We start from the raw sequence: 25,537 nt of genomic DNA, 5'->3' as shown, positions 1-25,537 counted from the left end.
GCTTTGTTTTTAGCAACTTTTCAATCCTTACCCTTCTCCAAGGGCAACAGAAACCTGTTACATCATTATTTATAAGTTGAGTTTTGGGGTTTTTTTGCACGAACTCAGCTCTTAGTTACTTTTCCCACCAGCTGACTAGTTCCAGAAGGAAGAACCTGAGACCATATTGTTCAAGACTTGGAGGGGAGGACAATGGACAGAGGGGGCCCTCGACACCCCTCCCCCTCCCAACCAGCACCCTCTGTTTTGTCTTAACATAAGGTGTTGAGGAGCCCAGTGAAGACAGGGAGCATCCTTTCCTCCTGACACTTCCATCTGAAATTTTATCTCCCTGCAATATAAGTCCGACTTTTGAACATGTACCAAGCCGCACCTGTTACTGATCCAAGGACCTGTTTTCCAACATCTTAACAAAAGATCTTTTTCCAGTAATTACAACAGAGACCCAAATAAATATGGGGTTTTGGCTAAACACACACACACACACACACACACACACACACACACACACACACACACTTTTGCTGCTGGGGATTGATCTTGGGCTTTACACTTGATAAGCTCTCTCCATAGACATGGTTATACCACCAGCAAAGTGAGAGTTTTAATCATAGTTGTGTCTTAACACTACATGCACAAGGTACACACACACACACACACACACACACACACACACACACGTGGGTGAAACTCTCGTACATATAAAATAAATCTAAAAAATAAAAATAAAGCATGATCTAAGCTCTGAAAGTTATGGTAACTCCCATTTCCAGCCAGGGCACACTTTTGAGGGTGCCTCATTCTAAACATGAAAGCAACCCACCAAGCAAGAAAGACGAATACTCTTGTGATTCTCACTCAGGCTCTTCTGGCTCCCCTGGCTAATTAAGTCAGAAATTTTGGTGGTAGGACCAGGTATCAGTACTCTCAAAAATTCCTTAAGGGAATGTGCATGGTGTATGTGTGCTCATGTGTGTAAGAGCACACGTGCCTACTCACTAGTGTATAAAGGCCCAAGGAGGAAGTCAGTTGTCCTGCTCTGTCATTCTGTGCCTCATCCCCTGGAGACAAGGTCTTGTGTTAAGCCTGGGACTTGCTGGTGTTCTCACTGACTGGCTGACTTCCGGGGATTTGAACTCAGGTCCTCATGCTGGCTCAGCAAGTGCTCTTACCCACTGAACCATCTCCCCAGCACCATGTATTCTCAAAACTCCTCATGAAATTCTGATGTGCTATCAGTGCAGCCCCGTCCTGGCGGAAGCCATGCTCACCTTTGATTTGCTTCTGACACTGAACAGACATACAGGTCTCCACCGCCCCGTCCGTGTCGGTGGCAGGATCATCGTCATCGATGTTTATCTCCTCTGTTATTACATCTGGTCCCAGCTTGGCCATGTACAACATGCTGATTCTTTTCAGGGTTTTATTTTCTTTATTTAGCTAAAAATAAAATAGAAAAAAAATGGCTATTTTATCAGCAGTCAAGTGAGTAGCCTGGATTTTTAAACAATGAATGAATTAAGTGTATTTTTTGTCTTACGTATGCATTAACATTCACAATAGGCTATAAAAGGTAATAAATAGGCTATAACAAATAAATTATTCACATGCTTTAATATTAAGTTTATTGCTTCAAGTGAGGTCTTGTCCCTGGATTACATATAACAGCAAGTGGAAATGCTGGTTATAGACATTGAGAAATACAAGGGGGCTAGAGAGATGGGTCAGTGGTTAAGAGCACTGGCTGCTCTTTCAGAAGACTGGGATTCAGTTCCCAGCACCTACATGGCAGCTCATAACTGTCTGTAACTCAGTTCCAGGGGATGTGACATCCTCACACAGGCATGAATGCAGACAAAACACCAATGCACACAAAAGAAAAGAAAAGAAAAGAAAAGAAAAGAAAAGAAAAGAAAAGAAAAGAAAAGAAAAGAAGGGAAGAAGGGAAGGGAAGGGAAGGGAAGGGAAGGGAAGGGAAGGGAAGGAAAGGAAATACAAGGAATTCAGGGGCAGGCAGGATAGCCTAGTGGGTAAAAGTGCTTAACCCTGAGGACCTGAACCCCAGCTGTAGGGTATTGGATACCCTCTTCTGGCCTTTAAGGTTCATCCCCAGAACTCATGGTGGAAAAAATGAGAACCAACTCCCAAAAGTTGTCCTCTGACACACACATGCAGGCTATGGTATGAGTACACCCACATTCATAGAACGAACACACACACACACACACACACACACACACACACACACACACACACGGAAGAAAGAAACATAAGAAATTTAGATAAAAGACCAGCATTTCTAGCCATTAATAGTCTTAATAAAAATTGCTTTATTTCAAGCAAACTTTCTATTTTATTTGATGCCGTGCTGAGCATATCAAGCACAGGTGTGTTTTCCCAGCTCCCCCTCTTTTCTGTTCACCTGGTTTCTGTAGCAAGGCAATGCCATTGGCAACAGCTAATCAGCCAGAATTTGTGTACCTGACCCACAGTTAGCCAATCAGAACTTTTCTCCAGAAATGGGAATGCTGGAAAAAGAAAAGACCCTCCACTACGGTACTGAGAGCAGAAGGGATCCCACAGTAAAATCCTAAAGCAAGTGACATGCAGAGAGAGGCAGGGAGGAGCTACAGAGAAAGGAGCCTGGAGCCCCAGATACAGGAGTTAAACAAATGAAGTCTCAGTGCATTATACACAGACATTTTTGAGGAGTCCAAATTCATGCATTTTAGGGAAAGGATCTCATCACTATTATTTGTCTGGTTATAGAGGCAATCCTGTGCTACCCATCTGAAACTTCTCTAAATCCCAAGGCAAAAAAGTAAACTTGCTTTCACCCTACACTAGCTGAACTCATTACTCTATGCAAATTCACACAGTGATTACAGTGGTCATAGTAAAGAGAGGAGAAAACTAAATAGCTTTGGATCCTAAGGCTTCAAATACATGATCATTTAACAACTTAGCCTGAATGCCTTACAAAACAGAGGAGCCACGCTTGTAAGAAAATGATGAGGCCAAATTGTACCATAAGAATGCCCCATTTGGCCAAGTGGTGGTAGTACACACCTTTAATTCCAGCACTCAGGAGGCATAGGCAAGTGAATCTTTGTGAATTCAAGGCCAGCCTGATCTACAGAGTGAGTTCCAGGACAGCCAAGACTACACAGAGAAACCCTGTCTCAAGGAAAAAAAAAAAAGCAACAACAGCAACAAAAATATTTCTTTTTATCTTTTTAGTTGTGTGTTTATGTATCTGTGCAGGTATGTGCCCAAGAGCACGTGTTCCCATAAAGGCCAGAAGAGGGTATCTAACCCCTTGCAGCTGGGGTTCTATATAAGTGGCCCAATACAGGTGCTGGGAATTGAACTTGGGTCCTCCGGAAGAGCAGCACACACTCTTAACCACTGAGCCATCTCTCCAGCCCCCTTACCTCCATTTTTAGTCTTTTTTTTCAAGTTCCAAGAGTTCATCATACATCCTCGAAAACAAACTATATGTATGCTTTACAAAAGACTTCTTATAGATCAGGAGACAAATGTTGTGCACTAAGGGGCCCATTATAAGAACAGGCTTGGGGGATAGGAAGCACGGTCGGTCACTGATGAGCAGACACAAACCTCCCATTACCCAGCAGCTCTGCAACATACTAATGCCTACACCACACCACGGCTATGGAATATTCTTAAGAAAATTCTGACGTTTAAAAAAAGACAATTACAGCTCAAAGGGACAAATTCTTTCACCAAAGTCACTTGTTAAATCAAGAAAGGCTTGCATGCTAGGAAGACAGACAGATGGACTGGTGTGTGCTTGTGTGCTGGGAAGACAGACAGACTGGTGTGTAAAAAGTGCTTTCAGTAAAAGCACAAAGAGCTAAGTTTGGATCCTCAGCACCTGTGTAAAAATCAGGTACAGTGAAAACAGACTGTGATTCCAGAGATGGGGGGGGGGGGGGGGGGAGACAGACAGGTCCCAGGGACTTGCAGCTAGCCAGACTAGCTAAAACAGCATGCTCCAGTTTCAGTGAGAGACCCTATTTCTAAATATTAGGTCGAAAGTGATAAAAGGAAAATGCCTGAAGTTGAAGTGACCCTTGGGCTACAGAAATATGTACACATACATACCTGCACACTTGCACGCACACATACACACATACATATATACACATATACACACACACATAAACAAACACACATATCACCCTATGCACACATATGCACACACACAATACAAAAGAGGAAGAGATAAAATAATGTTTAAAGAAGGCTATGTTTGGACCAACAACTACAGAGCATCACGAGAAAGAGTCATCCCCCACACACCATTCTCTGGTGTAACCACTGTCAACCTTGTCATCGATGAGGTGACCAGAGAGCAGAACTACCCTGCTGAGAGCCACATATGCCCCAAAGGATGTGTGCATGTGCCGGCCTGAAGCTCTTTCCATAGACTGCCAGTCCCAAGAGGCAGGAGTGTGTTCATCTGAATGTATGTAACACTAAGAAGATTCACAGAAACCAACCTGGTCCAAATACATCGTTTCTCTGCTCATCCCAGAAGTAAAGGGAGTGAAAAGAGCGTCCAGTATCGTGGACTGAGAAGCCGGGATGTGCAGGTGAGCACATTGTAAGTGTGCCCTTTCTATCAGTGTTTCCAAAGCAGTGACCCATAATTCTATGCATGCATTAGGCAAGTAACAGGAAAGAAGTTACACAGGGAAATTCATGTTCCTAGTTAAGCTCTGATTCAGTATCTTATGAATCCTAGCACAGTGTCATTATGCAAACAATTAAGCAGATACCTTTAGCGAGCACACTGCTAATGCATACAAATTAAATACATTTACTTATTTATTTATTTACCTATTTATTGAAAGGAGGACTTCAGTCACATCCAAAGAAATACTCTGGAGGTGAGTGGTATGGGGGTAGGGGGCACACAACCGGCATTACTAATGAAATTTGGTTGGAAATTGCTGTAATCCATTTTCTGATGGACGCTTTTTACCCAAAATACATAAGACAGAGATAAAAACATTCTTTAATAATAATGTAATTCTGATGAGACGGAATATAGAAAATTACACACTTGGTAAAATCATCAGCTAGAGGCAATCAGCGGTGCGCGATGGAGGTCACCTTCCACATGCCCTCCCTCCGCTTTCACAAATAACCACCTGAAATGTAAGGCTCAGGCTGACTCTTTCATCAGACTCCAGCAGAACCGTGCTCTCCGTGCTGTGTGTGCAACACCAGGTCACTCTCGGCAGTGTGCCACACGCCTAGATAGTGGGAAAGACTAGTCTAACAGTCTACCCCGAGGACTACTTCTCCCAGGCCAAATGGGCACAAATGCTGAGAACACACAAACACACACACACTCACAAACACACTCACAAACATACAAACACACTCTCACACATATAGACACACACAAACACACTCACACATACTCATAAACACATATAAACACACACAAACACACTCACACAAACATATTCACAAACATACAAACACACACACTCACAAACACACTCACAAATACACACACACACACACACACACACACACACACACGCACACACACACACACCCCAACAGTCTGCTTTCATAGTCAGAAATGACTTTCTATGCAGGCAGATGCTTACAGAATTTCCAGGATTTGGGAACTTACACCTCCTTCTCAGAGCGGCAGAGAATTAGAAACAAAGCAGATGAGAAGCTGCACCTTAGGAAACCGAGTTGGAATACAGAAGCCCAGGCACAAGCCCCTGGCTTCCACAGGCTCACCTTCGTGGCCAAGGCTTCAGCGCTCTCTCGACATGTCTTCTCTATCTCAAGATGGTTCTGCATGAAATTCACTTCCTCTATAACCATGTGAGAGACTAGGAATGAAGAGAGAAAAGAAGCTCAGCATTCAAGGATTAGTCAACTATTCCAGAAGCCCACACACTGCCCCATGACCAAGAATGTTTCAATTCTTCCTACAGCTAGACCTTTGGTCATGACTAAAAGTTCCTCAGAAGCCGCCTTTGATTAAATCTCATCTAATGTATGAATGTAGAAAGAAAAACACACAAAGTATGAACCTTCTCAACTATTACATATGTAATATTTTAAAAGTCTTTGTCTCCTGGTGTGTGTGTGTGTGTGTGTGTGTGTGTGTGTGTGTGTGTGTGCATGCATGCCTGTACACCTGTATGTGGAAGTCACTGATCAACCTTGGGATTCATTCTTCAAAAGTTATCCACCTTGTTTTCATAAAGCAGGGTCTCCCACTGGCCTGGGGCTTGCTGATTCAGCTAAGTTCTCTGACTAGTGAATGCAGGGGACCCACTTGTCTCTGACTCCTCAGCACTGAGATTACAAGCACATCCCACCACACCTGGCTTTTTGTGTGGTGCTGGAGGTCAAACCTGGGTCCTCATGCTTGCCCAGCAAGCATGTTACCAACTGAGCCAGCTCTCCTGTACCTAAAGTGTCTGTTTCTTATGTTGTTGTTTCCATGGCAACAGCCGTATACTCAAGTAAACAAAAGAAGCTTCCCTCCATAAATAAAAAGTGACACACTATGGTAGCTTTGGATCAGCATGAAATAACTTGTGGATCTAATATGAAAAATGAGCTCAGAAGAAATAAAGGGGAAATAAATCTTAAGTCGATCTTGTGGCTGCTTAATAACATGGATGACTGACTAAGTGTTGTAATATTTATCTTCAATAATGACAAGCTAGTTCTTGTTATTTCTTTAACTCCAGGTCAGAAAAGTGCACCACCAAGACTTACAGTCCATGTGATGAGAAAACATGTGATCATAAATTGTTTATTGCAAAATTAAATATCATTAGGAGAAGAAGAAAAATCAAATTTCACTTGGTATTTTACCAACACTTGAAAAATCTTTTAATCTTTAGATTTTTTTTTTTGGTAGCTGCTTTATGTAAATTGAGATTTAAAGACATGTTAATTCAGACCTAGAATGATATTTTGAAGATTAAACAATAAAAAAAATGTGAATTTTCCCACCCACATTTCTAGTCAGAAGAAAAAAATCTCAGAATCTCAACTTTAACTCTCCATATGCAGACTGACTTCCATTTGTTTGGCATGAAGGAAAAAAAATTAAAGGACACCCAAATGTGAAACCCAGCAAAGTTAGCAGAAAGCACTGAGCTCGTATGACACAAAGACAGATTACTTTTGCTTCATTTAAGCTTAATTAACCTGCAATTATGATTAAACTCAGGGGGAAAATTTTTTCTTTCTAAATTAAATCCAAAAAAAATGTATTACTTCCTAAGTCTGTCCAAAGTTCTTATTATGTTAATATTCAAATTCATAAAGCAGAACTAAATGGCCAGAAACATCTCTAACCTTGACATTTTTTCAGGGGTAATAATCTGTTGCAAATGCGGGCCAACCAAAAACCACTTAACTAATTAGTAGTTGCAGTCACCGAGAAAAACATGAATCAACACTGTTATTACAAGTGGCACATTTGAGTGGCATCTAATTATGACTTGATGAGCGCGATACTTGCATTATCAACGTTACTACCGCATCCCATCAGGGCCTAAAAGCTGCTGATGGCATTGACTTCGAGAAACTCCCACTCAATGGTACTGCAGCACCCAACAATCGGCTTGGCAGGGCCCCCCTCACTAAATGACACGTTAAGCGTAATTACTGGTAGACATTGTAAATAAACAGGATTGGAAGTGAAAATTGTACCAAGTGCATAAGACACAATCTGACACATTGGAAGTGGCAGCCTTAATTGAGAGTTTCTTTGACTGCTCAAGATCATTTCAACTGCATTTCTCAGAGGACAGTGATTATAACTGTGGAGACAGACGGCATAATGGTGTCAGCACTGCTGACGGAGCAGTGAATTAAATTGTATCTGCTGTGGAGTGAAAGCTGTGATGAGAGGTAGAGGCCTTAGTGGTCTTATCATTATAACACAATGGTCATGTTGTCATCAACCTTTCTGGCTCCAATTGAAAAGAAATGATTGTGTGTTGAAGCTCCCCCCCCCACCACCCCCCTTGTCCTCTTCTATCTCCTGTCCTGAATAGAACCAATTTTCAGAGAGCTATGAAATCACGCAATAGGTCCTAAAATGCAGCTGCTTGGCATACAAACGGGTCCCCATTAAACTGGAATCACACACAATATGTGTTTATACCAGAGAAACAAATAGAAGCTGAACACGGGCCAAGTTTATTCACACACACAAAGCCCATGTAGCTCTTCATCAATGTAATTGCCTTTTATATTGTAGTTTAAATAATAGGCTCTATTATTTCCTTAAAATCCTAATATTCCTGGCATTTTATCACTATGTTTACAAGGTAGGTTCTTCAAAAATGTGAAGGAAAGAGAAAAGAAACCTATACAATTTTTACAACATCAAATATTACTTTGAATTTTTTAGCCTTAACTACTTGACATCTTCTGCCACAATCTGGTATTTCTACTCTCATAACAAAAACATAAACACTCTGCATTTTTCATAGGAATCTGACTTTTTATTCAATAACATTCTTGCTCGTGAAAGTAAGGAAAAAATCATTCTGCAGTCGAGAGGCTTAGGCCTAGCAAAAAATAATAAGGAAGAGCAGCCCTTATTTTCTGAACATTTTGTAAAAAGCTGTCCTGTGGTTTAACACTCTGTCTGGTGGGGGAGGGGTATCTTTCCCTTAGGAAGGGAAACAGCAGAACATTTTAAACTGTGCTGTATTTTTAGTTTCAGAAACTCACCCAACACCAAAACTGATAGCATGGAGATCTGCTTATCAACTCCCTGGGTTCAGAAGAATATACAACAAGGGCCATTTATATCTGTTAAAAGAAGGGCATCATTTCCAAATCCAAAAGTCAGGTCACACAATAGAAAACAAAACTAATTCTGAGGTATGAATTTACTTGTCCTTTGTTTTAATTTTGTTGTATTTATGTATGAGTCTATGTGTAGGTGTGTGTAACCACAGTGCACTGTGGAGTTCAGAGGACAACTTGCTGAAGTCGGTCCTCTCCTTCTACCATGCAGGTCCCGGAGACTGAACTCAGGTCATTGGGCTTGGAGGCAAGCACCTTTATCCACTGAGCAATCTGGCCCAGCCTTATTTGTCTTTTCAAAGAATCCAGGTTTTAAAAAACCTTTAGCTATTAATTTAATAATTAGGACTTTTCTCATATCTATGACTGGTCACTTTACCTATGATATTCCATTTTTCTATGTTTAACAAAAAAAAAAAAAACAGGCCAGCAGGGCACAGTGATAGACACCTTCAACTCCAGCATTCAGGAGGCAGATGCAGGCAGATCTCTGAGTTTGAGGCCAGCTTGGTCTACACAGTAAGTTCCAGCCTAGCCAGGACTACATAGTGAGAGCCTGTCTCAGAAAGAAAAAAGAAAAAGAAAAAAAGACAGATAGGAAAGGAGCCTTAAGACTGTTATGCTTTTGAAACAAACAAAAATTCACAGTAAAATATTCATTGTCAGTCAGTTTTATAGCAATACAAAGACTAACATTAGCTTCATTGTAATGTCCTCAGTCTGGCCAGTGCGTGCACAAGGACTTGAGTTGATACCTGCTGGATCGTGGCTACAGGAGGGGCTCATAGTACTATCTTCTAATTTTTCTATCATTTTGAAAATTTTCATAATAAGAAAAACCTTTAAGGGATGGGGATGTAGCTCTATGGATAGAGTGATTGCCTAGGTCCAGGAAGCCCTGGATCCCATCTCTAGCATCTAGCACTGGGAAAGCTGGTACAAGACTGTAATCCTGTCTCTCATGAGGTGGAGGCAGAAAGATCAGAAGTTCAAGGTCATTCTCAGCTACAAGGAGTTCAAGGCCAGACTGAGATACATGAGACCTCATCTCAAAAATAAAATGAAATTCAATAAAATTAAGGCTTCAAGAACTCACATGTGTAAGTATATCGACTGTTATTTCTACCAGTCTGAGTGAATTAAAAAGTTTCTCTCTTCAAAATACTGTACTCTTATATACAGGCAGCAGAGAACACATTACATTGTAGGGTTTGGGGGTTCACTTAATAAATGTTTGTCTTCCACAAAATATGCCCTTTATTAAAACAGGATTTTATTACTTTTTATAAAGCCCTATAATTGGCTCTGTAGACCAGACAGGTCTTACTCCTGGCTATCCTCTTGTCTCTGCTTGTGAGTGATGGGATTATAGGCATGTGCTACCACACCCAGCTGTAAAGCAAGGATTTTGGTTCATGTATGTCTGGTTCTCTTGGATTTAGAACAACATGACCTACAAAGTCGGTCCTTTAGTTTGAAAAGCGCTGAAGACGGACACTGGGTCTGCTACAGAGCTGCTTATCATTTACTGAGACTGCCTGTGTCTAGCCTTGTCCTAAGATGTGTGTTCCTATGAATTCTCAGAAACATTCCTACAAAGTAGATGCTATCCTGGCATTTTATCTGAGAACACTGGGACCAAGAGAGGTAAAGCAACACTTTCCAAATGCAGCTCTGACTGATAGAGCCCAGCTAAACCCATTCTAGGACACTTCAGTGTTACATGGTCATTTTAAAACTTGTTACAGTTGAGGCTGTCAACTCCAATGATCTTGTTAATTGAGCAAGTCCTTTCCACACTCCACCTTCCACAATAGGGCAACACACAGGTGCATTGGCACAGGCCCTGAACACAGTGCAAACTCTTTTCTTCAATACCAGATTATTTAAAAAGATTCCTGTTGTTGTTGTTGCTATCAGCACTGGGGTTTTTGTTGTTTTTGATGTTGTTCTATTTTGTTTTGCTTTTAGATAGGATCCCAAACTCACTATGTAGCCAAAGATGAACTTAATCTTCTAATGCAGCTGCTTCTACCTTCAAAATGCTGAGATTATAGATCTGCACACCACATCTGATTCATACGGTTCTAGGTATCAAACCCACGGTCTTGGACATATAAGCCAAGAATTCTAAACATAACCCAGGGTCTACCACCAGAGTCTCAAGCACATGAAGGGACTTTACTATGGGCACATGACTTCCCTCTTTGTGTGGAGAAACTCAGAGACAGGCTAAGGGAGAGCTGGCAGAGGGCCAAGAATGGCATGGAGCCATGGCCAGAGTTGCATTTACTCTAGGAAAGGAAAGCCAAGCCAAGCTGAGCAAGGCCTGAGCCTGGGCAGAGTCCTTGCCTAAGCCTCACTCGGCAGATCTTCCCACATTTTGAGAGGTAGATCCTGTGAGTAAGCATGATGGAGATTTCGGAGCAGCCAAGCAAATCCTCAGAGCCATGGGAGCTCCACGTTCTCAGGGTTAACAACAGGACTTCACCTGGCAACCTGATGGCTTCAGAGGCCCGATGACCGTGGTTGTGGCAGCAAGCAGCGTTTTTTGAGAATTCAATGTATCCCAGCTCACAAGGGTGAACTCTTTCCTTTTTTCTTTTTCTTTTTGTTTTGTTTTGTTTTTGAGATAGGGTTTTTCTGTATAGCGCTGGTTGTCCTGGAACTTGCTCTGTAGACCTCTCTGGCCTCAAACTCACAGAGATCCATCCACCTGCTGCTGCCTCCTCCCTAGTGCTGGGATTAGAGACATGTGCCACCACCGCCCAGGGTAAGCTCTTTTATGCATATTTTCTCACTTTATTCTCAAACAGCCTAAAAATGCAAAGCAATTCACCCCAAATTTACTAGTGCAGAAACTGGTTCAGGGATACTTGGGCTCGTGCCCAGTAGAGCTCGCGCTGAAGAAATCAACAATGCTCTCTTTCAAATTTCAAATGCTACCCTCTGTTCAAACCATGAACTATTTAGCTCAAATTCAGGTTTTTGTTGTGTTGTTGTTGTTGTTGTTATTTGTTTGTTTGTTTTTTTGAGACAGGGTTTCTCTGTGTAGTTTTGGTTCCTATCCTGCATCTCACTCTGTAGCCAAGGCTAGCCTCCCAAGTGCTGGGTTTAAAGTCGTGCACCACCACCGCCTGGTTCAAATTCAGTTTTTAAAGAAATAAAATTGTCTTTTGTTTTGAGGTAGGGTCTTGAAATAGGATGGATTCAAACTCAACCAAGTACTCAAGGATGACCTTGAACTTCTGGTCCTTCTGCCTCCCCAAGTGCCGTATTACAGGCATACACCACCATGCCTAGTTTTTATGTGGCACTAGAGAGCCAAACCTATAACTTTGTACATTCTAGGTAAGCACTCTACCAACTGAGGTACATCCCTAATCCTCAGAAATAAAAATTTATTATTTTTAAGACCGAATAAAGAATTCACATTTGGTTGGGTGGTGGAGGCGCACGCCTTGAATCTCAGTACTCAGGAGGCAGGGGTAGGAGGATCGCTGTGAGTTCAAGGCTAGCCTGGTCTACAAAGTGAGTTCTGGGACAGCCAAGGATGTTACACAGAGAAACCCTGTCACAAAAAACTGAGGGGACAAAAAAAAAAAAAGAATTCACATTTGGGGCCAGCAGGATGGCTCAGTGGATCATGATGACCTGAGTTTGATCTCCAGAACCCCCATGGTAGACAGAACGGACACCCACATGTTGTCCTCTGACCTCCACATGTGTTCACACACTCACAGTTAGTGTACAGAAATATTCTTTAAAGAATTCACATCCTGACTTCCTGCCATTTGGACTTTAACTAACCAGGCTTAATAAAAGTAAAAATTAAACACATCTAACAATAGTGACTATTGTGTTAGCATTTCAATGAATCCTTTCAGGTCCTAATCTGAGTTGCTCATAGAACGATGAGCGTATTTAGAGGAAAAGCCACTTTTGAAGGGGCGTGGTAGGTGAAAGCAATGTGGGAAAGTTGTTTTCATTCCTGCTGAATACAGGAAGCAAATCCCCACCACCTACCTGTATCAAAACATGCTGTGGTAAACTGAACCGTAGGAAACCCGAACCAGGCCACTGCACATAGAACACCACTCCACTATCAATAATTCAAGCACACTAACTAGCCACAATACCCATGGGCTTGCTCTTTCCAAGTGTATTCATTTGGATGCCATCAGTCCTACATAGAGATGAGGAAGGTTGATGTAACTGCCATTTGTCCATTCACAGACCAGCGGTATTTCTGTCATAGTCCCTTGTGTTCCACAGACAGTAACACCCACAAGATTACCCTATGATGGTCTTTGTTGTAGTCAGATGATGAAATAAACTGGCTGGTGAAGTTTAACTACTGCATTTTACAGTTGTTTCATTTTTCAGAATGGTAACATGTCTTGTTGAGTGCTCTGCCAGCCCATGCTGCCTGACCAGAGCCTTGCAGAATGATCTAGAAAGGTCCAGCTTGCAAGGGAGAGGATTAATTTCTTGCAATGTCTGGTTCTTTGCCCATGACATATTCCCATATGACACTTTTGGATCTGATCAGCTATGTTCTGACTTAGGGGATAAATAACAGATTTATGTCACATAAAAAATAACAGTAAAAAAATCTGGAAGAAAATTACTATTGCTTTTCTGAGGATATAACTCAGTGAGAGTGATTTTAAACTCTCCAACTCTGGAAAAGAACGGTAACTGCTCTTTGCTCTTTCCTTAACCATTTCACTGAAGTCTAAGTGATGTGTAAGTAGTTTATATAATTAATATACACAGATTGATGAGTGGGGGATAAATATTCCCTCTGAAACCACTGCCACCACGATGGCCATGGACATACTCATAGCTTCCTAAAGTCTCTTTCTGCAGACTGATTGACTGATGGGAACTGACTGACTGGAAGTTCTGGGACTCAAACCAGGGCCTCCTCACATGTGCTAGGCGGGGGCTGTGCTACCCAACTGCATCTCCATCCTCTATCGTTAAGAGTACATTTATAAATATGCAATGAAGTGTTGGTAGCTATATGCCCAAATTTGCATAAATCTCTGACACAGTTCCTTTTCCTTGAACTAACCTACTAACCTAAGAAACGAATCAGACTTTATAAAGACATGAGCATCTGTCAGGAATTATTGATAGTACTTTAAAAAATAGAGGGGTTGGGGATTTAGCTCAGTGGTAGAGCACTTGCCTAGCAAGTGCAAGGCTTTGGGTTCAGTCCTCGGCTCCGGAAAAAAAAGAAAAAGAAAAAAATAGAAACAATCAGCAGGGCAGTGGTAGTGCATGTCCTCAGTCCTAGCACTCAGGAGGCAGAGGCAAGCAGATTAGCCAGCCAGGTCTACAAAGCAAGTTCCAGAAAAGCCAGAACTGTTACAGAGAAACTGTCTCAAAACCCCACCTCCCAAAATAGAAACAATGATGAGTGAACAAAGTCATAGCACCATATTACTATATAGATGATGTATTATATATAATCCAAATAATGTGTGTAAAGATGAGCTGCCCCAAAATGTGCAGGGTCCAACAATAACAAATCACAACATATTCACATAATACACTACAGTATAATGAAAATGAATTACAGCTATGTATATCAATATAACTTTATGACAAATGATACCTTAAGCACCAAAAAGCCCTTCATATAGTTACATTATACACATTATTTCATGATCCATATGGTATAAACAAAAATATAAGACCATGAAATGACAGACTGCATATACAACTGTGGCAGAGGTTGGCCTTCGAAGACATGGAAGGGTAGGGACTTTACAATGTTATAGTTTATATACTTGTGTGTGTATTATATACTATAGACTAAAAAAATAATTAGAACTGGCCTATATTTCTACTGACACACAAAGATACACTATTTACTGAAAGAAGAGAGCTATAAAATGGAATCTAAAATATGCACTTTTCTATAGAAACACGTATTTCATAAAGGAAAGGCCACATAGATAGAACATAAAATATTAACTTTGCCTTTTCTCAAGGAGTCTGGATAACAAGTGAACTTCGTTTTCCTTTGATTTTTCCCATAGTGAAATTTTCTTACCACAAGCTTACATTTTTATAAGACATTTAAAGGATATTAATGCTTATTCCATTACTTTCAAAATCACAGTGATGCCAGGGCTTTTTTTTTTTTTTAAATGGGATGGTTTTCTCTTGCTAAAACGATCATATGCCTTCAGTCAGCTTGGTCTCAATGTGCTCACACAATCCCAAAGCCGAGTGATTATTACTGCACTAGAAGTGCTTACATACTTTTCTGAAATTCTTCCAGTTTTTTAACAGCTTCATCTCGCTCTTGCCTAATCTTGTCACACTGGAATGAAAAAGAAAAAGAAGTGTTAAATTCATATGATAAAATTTAACTGTAACAAGGTGAGAAGCAAAAATAAACACACACAGCAGCAGCACTTTTTTCTTTTCCTTTTTTTCCCAGACACAATATCTTTTGGGGGTTGGAGAAATAGCTCAGTAGCTTCGAGTGCATACTGCTCTCACAGAAGACCCCAGTTCAGTTCCCAGCACCCATGCCAGGCAGATCACAAGTGACTATTTCCAGCTCCAGGAGGACCTGGTGGCCTCTTCTGGCCTCCCAGGGTATTGTGCTAGGATGCACAGCACTCACTTAGACAAACACATACAGATGCATAATTAAAAATAAAATTAATTAAAAAAATCTTTCCACAGCCCCAGCACACCCAGTGTTGGTACTGCTCACCTAGCTAGAGATGCATACCATTACCCAGCTGAGTTTCTAGGACTTTCTAAGATAAGTCATCATTCACTGCTGGTTATCTCCTTGGTTACAGACCAATTGACTATCCTTGACTTAAAATGAACTCTTCCTTTAAGAAAATACATATGGCCTGTTCCACAAAAGAACCGCTAAGCTCTCAAGCCTGTCTCAGGGGTAGGGAGATGGCTTAGTATTAATTAGATAAGAGTGCTGGGTGGGCAAGGTTGAGGATCTGAGTTCAAATTCTCAGCATCCATGTAAGCTGGATGTGGGGGGATGGAGACAGAGAGACTGCGGGAGACCTGGAGGAGAGTGACAGAGCGCGACACCTGATACTCTCCCCCTCCTCTGTGTTTGTATGTGGGCACCTGCACACTCACATGCTCAAAACATACACACTTACACACACATCTGTCTGTAGGACACACCCATGAAGGGGACACCACACATGTAACAGGTGCACGGGGCTGAGTCAGTAAAGCTGACCATAGCTTAGCCCTATGTCCCCATAAATGAGTCAGGCTGGACTAAAGATTATCTTCATCAGAAGGCATGCTGTTTAAGGTTTCCTGTGGGAATCCCTCTGTAAAAACACAAACAACTGCTGTGGGATGGTCTGTATGTCAAATGTGTTGCTGATTGGTCAATAAATAAATCACTGATTGGCCCGTGGCCAGGCAGGAAGTATAGGCGGGACAAGGAGGAGAATAGAGCTGGGAAGTGGAAGGCTGAGTCAGAGAGACACTGCCAGCCTCCATGATGACAAACAGCATGTAAAGATGCCGGTAAGCCACGAGCCATGTGGCAAGGTATAGATTAATGGAAATGGATTAATTTAAGCTGTAAGAACAGTTAGCAAGAAGCCTGCCACGGCCATACAGTTTGTAACCAATATAAGTCTCTGTGTTTATTTGATCGGGTTTAAGCGGCTTGGAACTGGCAGGTGAGAGAGATTTGTCCTGACTGTGGGCCAGGCAGGAAAACTCTAGCAACATCTGTCTGATATAAGTATGGTGGTTTGAATGAAAATGGCCCTCAGAGGCTCAAAGAGAGTGGCACTATCGGGAGGTGTGGCCTTGTGGGAGTACATGTGTGGTGTGGGATGTTCTGTATGGCAAATGTGTTGCTCTGATTGGTCAATAAATAAAACACTGATTGGCCAGTGGCTAGGCAGGAAGTATAGGTGGGACAAGGAGGAGAATAAAGCTGGGAAGTGGAAGGCTGAGTCAGAGACACTGCCAGCCGCAGCCAGGACAAGCAGCATGTGAAGATGCCAGTAAGCCACGAGCCACATGGCAAGGTATAGATTTATGGAAATGGATTAATTTAAGCTATAAGAACAGTTAGCAAGAAGCCTGCCACGGCCATACAGTTTGTAACCAATATAAGTCTCTGTGTTTACTTGGTCGGGTCTGAATGGCTGTGAGACTGGCGGGTGTCAGAGATTTGTCCTGACTGTGGGCCAGGCAGGAAAACTCTAGCTACAAACAACCTGTCTCTCTGAGTTCCTAGCTCCAGTTTAACAGATAAACTACACTTATTGTTGCGGTTTCTCATGTATTCAAAGTTCTTTTCAGAGCACAGAATTCTCACACCTGAATGAGCAACAACAGACCATACAACCAGCAACCGTGGCACTGCCGGCCAGCTGCTTCTGGAATGTTCCTCTTACTTTCTGTAACTGGCTCCTGTTTACTTTGGACCTCCCCCAAACTCCCACCAGGCTGCCCATCCCACTCCAACAATGCACAACAGAAGACACAAATAGAATCCAAATTTCTGATGAGACCAGAAGACTCCAGTCTGGTCACCTGGGGCAGCACAGCTGGCATTTACTTCCTCACCGTTTCTCCATTTCACCATCTATCATTTCTGCAAGTACAAGGTCCCCTGAAGAAGATTCTTCCCTGAGATGGTGCTCCAGGGTGCTGCTATAACTTCAAGGCATTTGAGTCTCCCATTGTGCCTCTCAAAATTCCATTTAAAGGAATTAAAGGTGCATCCAGTCCCCACTTCTGTGCCCAGTTTTCACTGAAACTTGATGAGAATGTAAACATGGATGGAGCTCAGCACTTTACCTAGTCAGACTGGAAAAGGCCTTCACACACCAACCACCAACAGGACTCCCATTTCCTATTCAGAAATATTGCACGGCCTTCATAGGCAGGCCCGGTCCAGCAGGCCAGAGGGAAGACTTGATGCCAGTACTCACTGCTCTTAGGTAGACACTCGGGTTAATAACAGACCTCAGGCCAAGGTGCAGGGAAACGATTCTATAGAGTCTAACACATACTAACCTCTAGTTGCTGACAGACACAAGCTGTCTCCCAACCCCAGCTGCGCTCTCTCGGGGTCTTCGTGATGCTTTGCTTTCTATTTTCTGCAACCACATTATGATAGAACTGGCAGCCACTGAATTTACCATCTGCTATGCTGAAAGGCTGAAAGGGTGGGAGGGGTTACACACGCAGCAAATGCAGCTTACTGATTCCACACCAGAACTGATCGAAATACGAAGGGTGCACCCGTTTACCAAGCAAGATTGCAAACATCCATTTGCAGCATCATCTCAGGAGAAGGCGGAGACACCCTGCAACCTTTCTCCTGGTCTGCCGACACAGAGACATTACAGTGAACACAGGCTCTGCTGCAGGGTTGCATCTTTGTGCCACAGAGACGCCCCATCCTTCCTACCCTCTCCTCCGCCCTGCTCATGCAGCTGTCCCATCTGTAAAGACCGTCTCTTTTTGTGTTGAGAATTGCTCATGAAAACTTTGTAATAGCAACAGATGTTCTTTGGACGACATCACTTCATCAGGAAGCTCAACAATTCTCTGTAGCTCAAGGCTGGAGCTGAACCCAGCGGCCTGAGTGCTGGCTGCTCCAAGCAAACCAAATAATGTTACAGTGAGTCTGCAGAGGCCATTCTGACTCTTTAGAAAGCGGTGGATTGACTGGAAGTTGGTTTTGGTGGTTTTGAAAGCCCTTTGTAGGAGAAGCCCAGGCTACTTTCCAGATCTCATTGTTAAGGCTCATCTCGGCCTGTGAAAGCTCACCTGGTGTGTGAAACCACATCAGGATCTGAGAACACATGTCGGCTGGGCTGCTGCCGAACGTCCTTCCAGCATGAACTAGTTAGTATCTTCCCTGCTTGCTCTCCATCTACCTATCAGCCAACACTGTCAACATAAATGTCTCTTTATCCAGGTTCAGTAGAAGCTCTGGATTGATGTAGACAAGATTTATAATCGGCTGTGTGTGATTTATGTAATAAAAACCTCAACATTCCAAATTGTGTCTGATTTCCACTAATATCTTATCATCTGGGCACACACATGCAACAGAACTGTCAACTAGTAGAAAGGACAGTTTGGAACCCATACACCATCTCCACGCACCTTCAGGATAGAAGACAACAGACGAGTAGGCAAACACCTTGCAGCTGACTGAAGTGAAATTCTGAGCCATTACCTCCTGGAATAATTGGATGTCTCTGTGCACTGAACAAATCTACCTCTAGTGCCAAGCACTGTGCTCAACACCGACAGGGGCATGGTGGGGAACATCTTAGATTCTGTAGTTTCACAAAACTTAGGCTCCACCAACAAAAAACAATAATGAAAGGAACAGGGTGTAAGTACCCAGAACATGTGGTACAAGACAAGATTGTAGACTTATAAAGACAGAGCTTGGGCAGTTATACTGCCTGAAATAGGTTTAACCCTACACCATCTCTTTTAGAAGTTCATTCCTCTTATATCCTGTAGCCAGAAGTTTCTCTGGTCCCGCCCCACAGCAATATCCCAGCCACACTATTTTAAAATGGAAACTTACAGCATCAGAAAGAACTAGACATCGGTGCCTGTTTTAGAATCTTCGGTGGGGTAGTGAGAGGACCGCCAAATCTATTGTTCCATCTAGGTGACTCTGGCTTCTCTGGCCTGTGCTTTCTGGATCTGTACAGGCTTATCCTTCAGTACATTCAGTCATTCCCACTACATGGAATTCCTTTTGCTCCATTTCTCTTTTGGAGTTCTTCTTTCTTCCAATTCAAAGTTCTTTCCCTCCAATTTTCACAAGCGATAAAGAAGGAGTGGCCTCCCCCACCCAAGCTGTCGCACGACACTCTCCAAAGTCTAGGTATTGTGTGTGTGATGGAAACACATGTCATCAGAACTGAGACCCTCGCTCTTTGTTTCTGGATAGATTGCTGTTAATGAGAGACTCATTTTCACTTTCAAACTGCTAAGTAATTACTTTTTCTCTGGCACAACCACTTGCCACTCCATCTCAAAGAAGCTGCATGTATGTGGATGTATTATGCATGAACAGTTAGCATAATGGATGCAGATCTTGCTCTCTAGAGTGGCTTCTTTATTGATTTTTTTTTTGAAAAATAATGTACTTGGGACCTTCACCTCTGAATATTACACGAGAGGATGAAATTGTAACAATAGATAACCGAGCCAAGATGCAAACACTATCATATATCTTGCTTCTTGAAACAAGTCTTGGAAGTGTCTGCCTCGTTCTCTTCCATTCATTGTTCCTGGCAGGCTGACAGAACTGCCTGATGCACTGTGACAGTAGCTCACCCAAACGACTTCTAATCAACCACTCAAACATTTATGCATTTCAAAACTCAATCTCTGAACATAATATTAAACATAAATACTATCTAATGGTAGACAGTCTTCTATTATACAGATCTCCTTCTCTCTACACACAGTGCACACACACACACACACACCACCAACCCCTGAGAAATGTGAATGCCATTCCATTCAAAGCTCAATGAGGCTCCCCGACCCCACATAGGAAAGGGGGAAAAAAAAACCCTAATCGGTTATGACAAAGATTTCAAGCAAGTTACAAGAGAAGGTCCTTACTAACATTTGAATATGGTGAGGGAGACACACTAAAGAAGCACATTTGTTCGGTTGATTCCAAAACACACACTCATCTATTTTTGCATGCCCCAAATATAGATTTAGAAGAATTTGTTAACACCAATGTGATAGGTTCTCTGCCTTTTTTCACATACTGCTCGCTTATGATACCATTTGGAAAATGGGCAAAAATAATGGAAAAAAGAGTCCATTTCATGGTTCCCACTTATCCTCATGCTAAAGAACCAGAAGACACACATAAACAATCTCAAGGTTTTTGTTTTACCAAAACCCACAGCACGTGCTTCTTTCCTGTTTAATGTTGAGATAATAATAAATTCTCTTGATCGATGTGACAAGCACAGAGGAATACACAGATGGTTTATTCAAAAAACAACTCTACTTGTAAAAGAGCTAGAAGAGACTTAAACGACATTTAAATCCATTATTAAAAGAGACTAAAAGTTTGTACATGGGAAAAAGCATGGGTCATGTCATTTTGTCTTTTCTCATCCCACCAATCTATAGAGACTCACACAACAATGGCAACATCACAGCTATCTGTCAACTGGTCTATGTCCCCTCATTAGTGATTTTACTAAAAGGTAAAACTTGCATTTTTTTTCCTTATGGTGACCAGAAGGCATTCAGCCAAAGGTTTTTCCTTCAATCACTTTCCTTACAAGCTCAAACAAATTCTGATTCCATCTTTAAAGACTTCTAAAAAAAAAAAAAAAGAACCACAAAATGGTCAACATCCACTGTTGGGTGGGGAAAGGGCCACAAAGGGAAAAAACCAGTTAAACCATTAGTCCAGAGCTGGGGAGATGGCTCAGCAGGTCAGAGCCATTGCCTCCTAGCCTGATGACCTGACCTAGATCCCTGGGTCCAAATGGCAGAAGGAGAGCCCTGGCTGACTCCAGAAAGTTCTCATCTGACCTCTGCGTATGTGCTATGGTATGCATACTCATATAACATATACATATACCAAGTAAATTAATACAGGCAGCAACAACAACCATTGGTCCACCCTCAATCTTTTATTCCCCTTCTTTGAGTGCATGGTGCCAGAATTTATGTGTATACATACATATGTGAATTTATCTAATAAAGGATTAATTTTCAGTTTTTCAGTACAAACTAATTGATGGTATAATCATGACCCAGAAAAAGTACTGGGTCTAAAAATTTGCTGTGGAAAATTCATACATTAACATTAAAAAATGGCTAAAGAGATGTCCAGTCAGGAAAGAGCTTGCTGTCCAAATATGAGGACCTGAGTTTTACTCTCAGAACCCAGATTTAAAAACAAAAGAAACCCCCGGGCATGGTGGCACACATCTGTGACCCCAGAACTGAAGAGACGGAGCCTAGTGGATGCCGGGGCTTGCAGGCCAGCTAGCCCAGCCTGCTTGGTGCAGTTCTAAGCCAGTGAGAGAACACGTCTCAAACAAAAAATGGACAATACCAGAGGAATGATACCTGAGGTTGTCCTCTGACCTCCTCAAACATGCAAATGCCTACTTGCAGGTACACACATACACACACACACACACACACACACACACACACACACACACACACTTATTAAAATAAAGCTAGAGTCTTTGTGGAGAGAGTCAATATACCCCCTTAAGTTTACCTGTTTGTAAAAGAGTAGTATGGAGGGCATAAGATCCAGGTTTAAATTCAGAATCTGTCACTAACTACCTGTAGGTTCTCAGGAAACTCATTGTATCTCAAGTCCTTATGTGTGCTTGTGTAAAATGAAGCTAAGACAGTCTGAACCATTTTGTCATGGAGATAAGAGGGCACAGATGTCTCATAGTAGTCTGTAAATAAAGTGGCTTTGAGCACCTGCCTCCTCTGCAGAACCTACATCCACAGGGACATGGCAGCAGCCACCAGAAGGTCTTATCCAGAGGAACCAGATCTGCTGTCTCTCCATCGAGACAACAAGGCCTGCCAGCAAGGATAAATAAACTTGCAGACACACAGTCGGGAGTAATACCTTGCCATTTTCCCCCCCTTCCTCTATTTTGCCAAATTTCCTTACATTGAACTAACTATGACAAAAAGGAATTCTTCCAATGACTATCCACAATGGATTTAATTTAACTCTAGGCTGGGACCCCACAGAGGAAAGATGGCTGCGTGTATTTGTTGATGTAGACCGGATAAAGCTCATGCAGCCAGGCACAAGAAAGTGCTTTCCCAGAAAAAACAGTGTCTTCCATTTACTGCCTCCGGAACTAAAGCTGCTTTTACTCATTCTATGTCGTATAAAAGGCTTTTATTATATGCTTCTCTCCTTTGTAACACCCCCCACTTTGGGGAAAAATCTGCAGTAATAAGCAAGCCAGTCTTTTAATAGAAGGTAAACAGTGGGGCAGACTTAAAACCACTCACTCTTCTTTGTTTTTCCCAACACACAGCATTCCATATTGCTTTCATTTCTTTTCTTCTCACTTCTGTTAATAGTTACTTTTAAAGAATTAGGACAGAAACGGGTCAATAATGCCTACAGATGCTGCAAATGCGTCAGGCCATCCTCTGCTCAGAGAAGAAGTAAACAGTTTACTGGGCCGAGGTCATTCCCAGTCCTTCTTTCAACCAACCTATAATCCCACGTGCACCACAGACAGTTCACTGCAAACCACACTGAAGAAAGTGCCTCTGAGTTAAACAGTGGTGGTCACACCAACAGGGAGAGCAGGGGTTTACAGAACCACTCGTTTTTAGGGCACTTCAAGGTCTACAGATAATCACGGATTAAGAAACAGAAAATAAAAACAAAGCCAAGCACACAGTCTCTTTCCTCTTCTGTTGCAGGGTTTTCCTTCTCTTCCTTTCTTGGCCATATGAAGACATTCCAGCTTCTATCCCTCCTCCCATCTTACTTAAACATGCTTTTCATCTATTCTTGTTCTGGGTGTATGACGTGTGTGTGTACGACACAGGTATGTGTACATCCATGCTTTGGGAATCAGTCCTTACTTTCTACCATGGACGGTGATCAAACTCAGTGTTTTAACCTGCTGAGCCATCGTGCCTGCTCATCTTATATATTTAGACAAGGTCAAACTGTCCTCCTGCATGAACCCCTCCAATGTTAGCCCAGCAGCAGATGCTTGGCTCTTCCCCTCCCTGTTAGCCAAAAGGCAGATGCAACGCAGACTCCATCAGCCTCTTCCTGGAGCTGAAGTCTGAGCAAAGGGTGGAACACTGTCTTCCCTGAGCATTCTCCAGGAAATTCACTTTAAAATTGTGAGATGCCAGACACCAGGGTCTAAGCACATCCTCTTGACTACTTTACATCCCTGGGACTTCTGTGTTTGGGGGAGTTAGGGCAACAGAACTGAAAATCTTCTTTTCAAACTATTCTCCATGGCCTTCTTGCCTTATATATGTATAAGATACATGTATCAGCTCCCTTTTCGAATGGAATTTTAAAAATCATCTACCATTCCCCTGGTAGCCTAAGAGAGGAAAGGAAATGTGATCTCAGAGAACACCAAAGATGAATTTATAAAGGCACAAAGGAGGGGCTGGAAAGACAGTGCAGTGTTTGAAGACAGTCCCTGCTCTTACAGAGGACCCCAGTTCAGTACCCAGCACTCACACTGGGTGCCTTACAACCACTAGGAACTCCTCTGCTGGCCTCTTCTGGCACCTGCACTCACATGCACATATCCACATATAGACACACCCATGCACATACTCAAGATAAAATAAATACTGTTAAAAAGCGAGAGCCTTAAAGACTAAGTTTAAAATAATGATCTAACAAGCAAATGTAACTGTATTTGAGTTAAAGCACCTGCCATTGCCACCACCAGCCAAACTATGCCTAGGTGGCTGGCAAATCTAATGATTGAAAAAGTCTAATATGATTCTTAGGAGCTCAATAAATTAAGTACAAATATGCTGCAGATTTTATAACTAGTTAGCTGCCTACTAAGTCTTGTTATAACCCTTGTTCTGAAATTAGAAAGATGAGACATCATAATCTCATTCTTATTAAAACCACCTCAGGCTGCTTTATTTATTTTCTGACATTTTAAAAAATATTTTGCCTATGTTATTTGATAAAAGCACTTTTTTATTGATTATAAGTAAGAAAAACCCATATTTACATTTTAAATTTATATATAACTTTCGTTTATATTTTAAAACAAATCCATAGTCTGTGTTCTTCTATCCTATTTTATGTTTCCCATTTAGTTCCTCCATTTTTCTATTTTTCCCCTAGGTCGACAGGAGGGAAAATACGCATGTACATACAAGCACATGCATGTATGCCCATGCACACAAACATTCGTAAATCTCTGTTTGCTTTTTGATATGGGGTCTCAGTCTGTAGCCCAGACTAGCCTCAAACTCATGATAATCCTCCTGCCTTAGCCTCCCAAGTGCTAGGATTACAGTCTTAAAGCTCTCATACACAGAAAACACTCCTAAATCTTAAGAAAATATTTGTAGAGACAAAAAGGACAGAGATTACAAAAATAAACAGAATTCATTTATTTCATAGTTCAAAACAAAACTTCCAGATCAAAATATTCACCCTACTTCCCCTGTACTCACACTGGGTGTTTTTCAACTTCTGGTTTATCATTTACACAAACAGCAGGAACAAATGCACACAAACGGTGTATAGGGATAGCTGGGTAAATAGCAATGCCTAGCTCCCTCCAGGACCCAGCAAGCCTGGGTCCTACAGGCAAATGTCTCCAGCCTTTGAGTCCATCACCAGCGTCCCAAGTCTGACTATTAGGGGAAAGAACAATTCTTGAGGACTTGTGTGGCTTGGCCCGGTGCCTTGCTACCCATTTAGCTGTGTACTTAATCTCCCAGGGCCGTGCCTACTGTGGCATGCCTGCTATTCTTTACCATCTGGAGCCTGGAGTTGATATTAGCTTGAACCACACATGCAAGAGAAAAGAAAAGAGAAAAAGGAAAAAAACCTCTCTCATTCACACTTAACTGAAATTGGTGGCTGAACAATGCATTATGCTGCCCAGGCGTTCACGCTTGTAAGAAA

At 42.0% G+C, this 25,537-nt stretch overlaps 1 protein-coding gene across 4 annotated transcripts in view; it reads right to left on the bottom strand.

The window, feature by feature from the left end:
• The window catches only part of Shtn1 (shootin 1), a 106,222-nt gene that overhangs the window by 65,858 nt on the left and 14,827 nt on the right, over window positions 1-25,537 (bottom strand). For all 4 annotated transcript variants that reach the window (XR_008212984.1, XR_008212985.1, XM_052712929.1 and 1 more), the window contains exons 3-5: window positions 15,124-15,184; window positions 5,794-5,888; window positions 1,272-1,440 (exon numbers count right to left, since the gene is read on the bottom strand). Coding sequence is in view for 2 of the 4 variants with exons in the window: in XM_052712929.1 (XP_052568889.1) it covers window positions 1,272-1,440; window positions 5,794-5,888; window positions 15,124-15,184 (325 nt within the window). In the remaining 2 variants the exon portion in view is untranslated. The remainder of the gene's footprint in view (window positions 1-1,271; window positions 1,441-5,793; window positions 5,889-15,123; window positions 15,185-25,537) is intronic.

Source organism: Peromyscus californicus, unplaced genomic scaffold (assembly GCF_007827085.1).
Source record: "Peromyscus californicus insignis strain IS unplaced genomic scaffold, ASM782708v3 Scaffold_4__1_contigs__length_199733344, whole genome shotgun sequence".
Lineage (NCBI taxonomy): Eukaryota > Metazoa > Chordata > Mammalia > Rodentia > Cricetidae > Peromyscus > Peromyscus californicus.
The sequence above is the reverse complement of the archived record's forward strand: the minus strand, read 5'-3'. Positions and strand labels throughout refer to the sequence as shown.